This window comes from Thalassophryne amazonica, chromosome 17 (genome assembly GCF_902500255.1).
Source record: "Thalassophryne amazonica chromosome 17, fThaAma1.1, whole genome shotgun sequence".
In the NCBI taxonomy this organism is placed as follows: Eukaryota; Metazoa; Chordata; class Actinopteri; order Batrachoidiformes; family Batrachoididae; genus Thalassophryne; species Thalassophryne amazonica.
In genome coordinates, this window is record NC_047119.1 from 75195511 (window position 1) to 75201510 (window position 6000).

A 6000-nucleotide genomic window follows, 5' to 3' on the forward strand; every position below is an offset into this window, starting at 1 on the left:
CCATGTCACCATATTGACCTCTCTTCATTGGCTTCCTGTTAATTCTAGAATAGAATTTAAAATTCTTCTTCTTACTTATAAGGTTTTGAATAATCAGGTCGCATTTTATCTTAGGGACGTCACAGTACCATATCACCCCAATAGAGCGCTTCGCTCTCAGACTGCAGGCTTACTTGTAGTTCCTAGGGTTTGTAAGAGTAGAATGGGAGGCAGAGCCTTCAGCTTTCAGGCTCCTCTCCTGTGGAACCAGCTCCCAATTCAGATCAGGGAGACAGACACCCTCTCTACTTTTAAGATTAGGCTTAAAACTTTCCTTTTTGAAAAAGCTTATAGTTAGGGCTGGATCAGGTGACCCTGAACCATCCCTTAGTTATGCTGCTATAGACTATAGTTACAAAACAACAGACTCACCACGTCAGAATCAGAGTTAAAATGTCAAAAAAGTTAAGATTAAACTGTTACACAACAAGAGACTCAATGCGTCGGAATCAGAGTTAACATGTGTAAACATTAACTATTCAAATGCTTAAAAAAACAAGAGACTCACCACATCAGAATCAGAGTTAACATGTCAAAAAAGTTAAGATTAACCTGTTACAAAACACGTCAGAATCAGAGTTAACATGTCAAAGAAGTTAAGATTAAACTGTTACAAAACAAGAGACTCACCATGTCAGAATCAGAGTTAACATGTCAAAAAAGTTAAGATTAAACTGCTAAAAAACAAGAGACTCACCATGTCAGAATCAGAGTTAACATGTCAAAAAAGTTCAGATTAAACTGTTACAAAACAAGCGACTCACCACGTCAGAATCAGAGTTAACATGTCAAAAAAGTTCAGATTAAACTGTTACAAAACAAGAGACTCAATGCGTCAGAATCAGAGTTAACATGTAAACATCAACTATTCAATGGCTAAAAAAAAAAAAACAGAGACTCACCACATCAGAATCAGAGTTAACATGTCAAAAAAGTTAAGATTAAAGTGTTACAAAACAAGAGACTCACCATGTCAGAATCAGAGTTAACATGTCAAAAAAGTTCAGATTAAACTGTTACAAAACAAGAGACTCACCACGTCAGAATCAGAGTTAACATGTGAAAAAAGGTAAGATTAATCTGTTACAAAACAAGAGACTCACCACATCAGAATCAGAGTTAACATGTCAAAAAAATTAAGATTAAACTGCTAAAAAACAAGAGACTCACCACGTCAGAATCAGAGTTAACATGTCAAAACAGTTAAGATTAAACTGTTACAAAACAAGAGACTCAATGCGTCGGAATCAGAGTTAACGTGTGGAAACATTAACTATTCAACTGCTTAAAAAAACAAGAGACTCACCACGTCAGAATCAGAGTTAACATATCAAAAAAGTTGAGATTAAACTGTTACAAAACAAGAGACTCAATGCGTCGGAATCAGAGTTAATATGTGTAAACATTAACTATTCAACTGCTAAAAAAACAAGAGACTCGCCACGTCGGAATCAGAGTTAACATGTTAAAAAAGTTAAGATTAAACTGTTACAAAACAAGAGATTCACCATGTCAGAAACAGAGTTAATGTGGTGACAAATTAACTAAACTGTTACAAAACAAGAGATTCACCATGTCAGAAACAGAGTTAATGTGGTGACAAATTAACTAAACTGTTACAAAACAAGAGATTCACCGTGTCAGAAACAGAGTTAATGTGGTGACAAATTAACTAAACTGTTACAAAACAAGAGATTCACTGTGTCAGAATCAGAGTTAATGTGGTGACAAATTAACTAAACTGTTACAAAACAAGAGATTCACCGTGTCAGAAACAGAGTTAATGTGGTGACAAATTAACTAAACTGTTACAAAACAAGAGATTCACTGTGTCAGAATCAGAGTTAATGTGGTGACAAATTAACTAAACTGTTACAAAACAAGAGATTCACCACGTCAGAATCAGAGTTAACATGTTAAAAAAGTTAAGATTAAACTGTTACAAAACAAGAGATTCACCACGTCAGAATCAGAGTTAACATGTCAAAAAAGTTAAGATTAAACTGTTACAAAACAAGAGATTCACCATACAGGAAACAGAGTTAACATGTTAAAAAAGTTAAGATTAAACTGTTACAAAACAAGAGATTCACCACGTCAGAATCAGAGTTAACATGTTAAAAAAGTTAAGATTAAACTGTTACAAAACAAGAGATTCACCACGTCAGAATCAGAGTTAACATGTCAAAAAAGTTAAGATTAAACTGTTACAAAACAAGAGATTCACCACGTCAGAATCAGAGTTAACATGTCAAAAAAGTTAAGATTAAACTGTTACAAAACAAGAGATTCACCACGTCAGAATCAGAGTTAACATGTCAAAAAAGTTAAGATTAAACTGTTACAAAACAAGAGATTCACCACGTCAGAATCAGAGTTAACATGTCAAAAAAGTTAAGATTAAACTGTTACAAAACAAGAGATTCACCACGTCAGAATCAGAGTTAACATGTTAAAAAAGTTAAGAATAAACTGTTACAAAACAAGAGATTCACCACGTCAGAATCAGAGTTAACATGTCAAAAAAGTTAAGATTAATCTGTTACAAAACAAGAGACTCACCATACAGGAAACAGAGTTAACGTAACGAAAAGCATTTCCTTTCAGACATTAATGGCATGAATGTCACTCCATACCTCTGAGCTGAGCTCTTTCAGCCGGCTGCGCTGTACGTCAACATCAATGTAATTCATAAAGAATGCAGGACGTCTCATTTTGGGAGGGAAAAAAACGCTTTTGTCGATTGTAGTTTATTGTTTGTATTGCAATGTTTTAGGGCTGAAACGATTAGTCGAGTAACTCAAATAATCTGATTACAAAAAATGTCTGAGGCAAATTCTGTGCCTCAAAGCCTCATTTAACACTGTAGTACATATGCCAGGCCTGTGTGCGGTGCTGTAACGTCCCAAGAAATAAACAGAAGACTAGAGCATACCCATAAACAGTGTAAAGGCTAATCCAAAAGCTACAGCTTTCCAATGCGACAGAGTAAAATAAAGCCTTTTAAGAGAAAGAGGGTCCACGCTGACCATCTGGAATAGACTGCACATTTAAAGCGAAGCAGTGTGTTTGTCTAGTTTAAAAAAAACACACGGTCCACTTTACATGGGGAGTGACTCGCCTGGCGGCTGGCGGCTGGCTGCTCTCTGCCTGCTGTGAGGGCTCTCAGCACTCCACTCACACCAGGCGAGGCACACAGTCCCGTCCCCGGACACACTGACAAACAGTTTCTCAAAGATCCTCTCAGCATCCTCTGTGTTTTGCTCAGACTCGCACTGTGTTTCGCTTTTTAATTTTCTCTTTTTTGGGCAACACAGCACTTCATAAACACTGTCCGTCGAGCAGGAACAGTGCCAGGTGCACCACATGGTGCCGCTTATGTGGAAGAAATAAAACCAGCTGGTACATGTGGAACCACATCGCACCGCTTATGAGGAATAAAAAACACCTGGGACGCGAACTCACAGCTTTTATCCGATTACTCGATTAATCGCCACATTAGTAATACTAATGTGGTGACAAATTAATTAAACTGTTACAAAACAAGAGACTCACCGCATCATGATCAGAGTTAATGTGGTGACAAATTAACAAATTAAACTGTTGCAAAACAAGAGACTCACCATGTCAGAATCAGAGTTAATGTGGTGACAAATTAACTAATTAAACTGTTGCAAAACGAGACTCACCGCGTCAGAATCAGAGTTAATGTGGTGACAAATTAACAAATTAAACTGTTGCAAAACAAGAGACTCACCATGTCAGAATCAGAGTTAATGTGGTGACAAATTAACTAATTAAACTGTTACAAAACAAGAGACTCACCGCATCATGATCAGAGTTAATGTGGTGACAAATTAACAAATTAAACTGTTGCAAAACAAGAGACTCACCATGTCAGAATCAGAGTTAATGTGGTGACAAATTAACTAATTAAACTGTTACAAAACATGAGATTCACCACGTCATGATCAGAGTTAATGTGGTGACAAATTAATTAAACTGTTACAAAACAAGAGATTCACCACGTCATGATCAGAGTTAATGTGGTGACAAATTAACTAATTAAACTGTTGCAAAACAAGAAACTCACCACGTCAGAATCAGAGTTAATGTGGTGACAAATTAACTAATTAAACTGTTACAAAACATGAGATTCACCGCGTCAGAATCAGAGTTAATGTGGTGACAAATTAATTAAACTGTTATAAAACAAAACACTCACCGCATCATGATCAGAGTTAATGTGGTGACAAATTAACAAATTAAACTGTTACAAAACAAGAGATTCACCACGTCAGGATAAGAGTTAATGTGGTGACAAATTAATTAAACTGTTACAAAACAAGAGATTCACCACGTCATGATCAGAGTTAATGTGGTGAAAATTAACTAATTAAACTGTTGCAAAACAAGAAACTCACCACGTCAGAATCAGACTTAATGTGGTGACAAATTAACTAATTAAACTGTTGCAAAACAAGAAACTCACCACGTCAGAATCAGAGTTAATGTGGTGACAAATTAATTAAACTGTTACAAAACAAGAGATTCACCACGTCATGATCAGAGTTAATGTGGTGACAAATTAACTAATTAAACTGTTGCAAAACAAGAGATTCACCGCATCATGATCAGAGTTAATGTGGTGAAAAATTAAATAATTAAACTGTTACAAAACATGAGATTCACCGATCAGAGTTAATGTGGTGACAAATTAATTAAACTGTTACAAAACAAGAGATTCACCGCGTCAGAATCAGAGTTAATATGGTGACAAATTAATTAAACTGTTACAAAACAAGAGACTCACCGCGTCAGAATCAGAGTTAATGTGGTGACAAATTAATTAAACTGTTACAAAACAAGAGATTCGCCGCATCAGAATCAGAGTTAATGTGGTGACAAATTAATTAAACTGTTACAAAACAAGAGATTCGCCGCGTCAGAATCAGAGTTAATGTGGTGACAAATTAATTAAACTGTTACAAAACAAGAGATTCACCACGTCATGATCAGAGTTAATGTGGTGACAAATTAACTAATTAAACTGTTGCAAAACAAGAGATTCACCGCATCATGATCAGAGTTAATGTGGTGAAAAATTAAATAATTAAACTGTTACAAAACATGAGATTCACCGATCAGAGTTAATGTGGTGACAAATTAATTAAACTGTTACAAAACAAGAGATTCACCACGTCAGAATCAGAGTTAATGTGGTGACAAATTAATTAAACTGTTACAAAACAAGAGACTCACCGCGTCAGAATCAGAGTTAATGTGGTGACAAATTAATTAAACTGTTACAAAACAAGAGACTCACCGTCAGAATCAGAGTTAATGTGGTGACAAATTAATTAAACTGTTACAAAACAAGAGACTCACTGCGTCAGAATCAGAGTTAATGTGGTGACAAATTAATTAAACTGTTACAAAACAAGAGACTCACCGCGTCAGAATCAGAGTTAATGTGGTGACAAATTAATTAAACTGTTACAAAACAAGAGACTCACCGTCAGAATCAGAGTTAATGTGGTGACAAATTAATTAAACTGTTACAAAACAAGAGACTCACCGCGTCAGAATCAGAGTTAATGTGGTGACAAATTAATTAAACTGTTACAAAACAAGAGACTCACCGCGTCAGAATCAGAGTTAATGTGGTGAAAAAGTAACGAGGCTAAAACTATTCCAGACACTCTGACTGTTGGTTCCGCCATCGTCTTCTTCGTCTTCTTCTCCTCCTTTTTCTTCTTCTTCTTCGGGCAGACTCGACGCCTCCAGGCGTGTTGCTGCCTCTCACAGGTTGCTGACAGTACTACGCTGATTTACTCAAATCTTTAGAGATTTGTGCAATAAATAAACGATACAACAGCGGCCACAACTTCATCTCTGTGTCTATCTGGACCAAGAATAGTCTTCAGAGAGATTTTTTCAATGCCTAACTCTAACTGTGAT

At 36.0% G+C, this 6000-nt stretch overlaps 1 protein-coding gene across 3 annotated transcripts in view; it reads right to left on the reverse strand.

Moving 5' to 3' along the window:
- Positions 1–5786, reverse strand: part of abraxas1 (abraxas 1, BRCA1 A complex subunit) — an 80703-nt gene extending 74917 nt beyond the window's left edge. For 2 of the 3 annotated variants that reach the window (XM_034192778.1, XM_034192776.1), the window contains exon 1: positions 5682–5786. In XM_034192778.1, the coding sequence (XP_034048669.1) occupies positions 5682–5762 (81 nt within the window). In that variant the 5' untranslated portion in view covers positions 5763–5786. Of the gene's footprint in view, positions 1–1675; positions 1709–5681 lie in introns of those variants that run through there. The other variant, XM_034192781.1, reaches the window with a different exon arrangement.
- Positions 5787–6000: the final 214 nt, after the last annotated feature.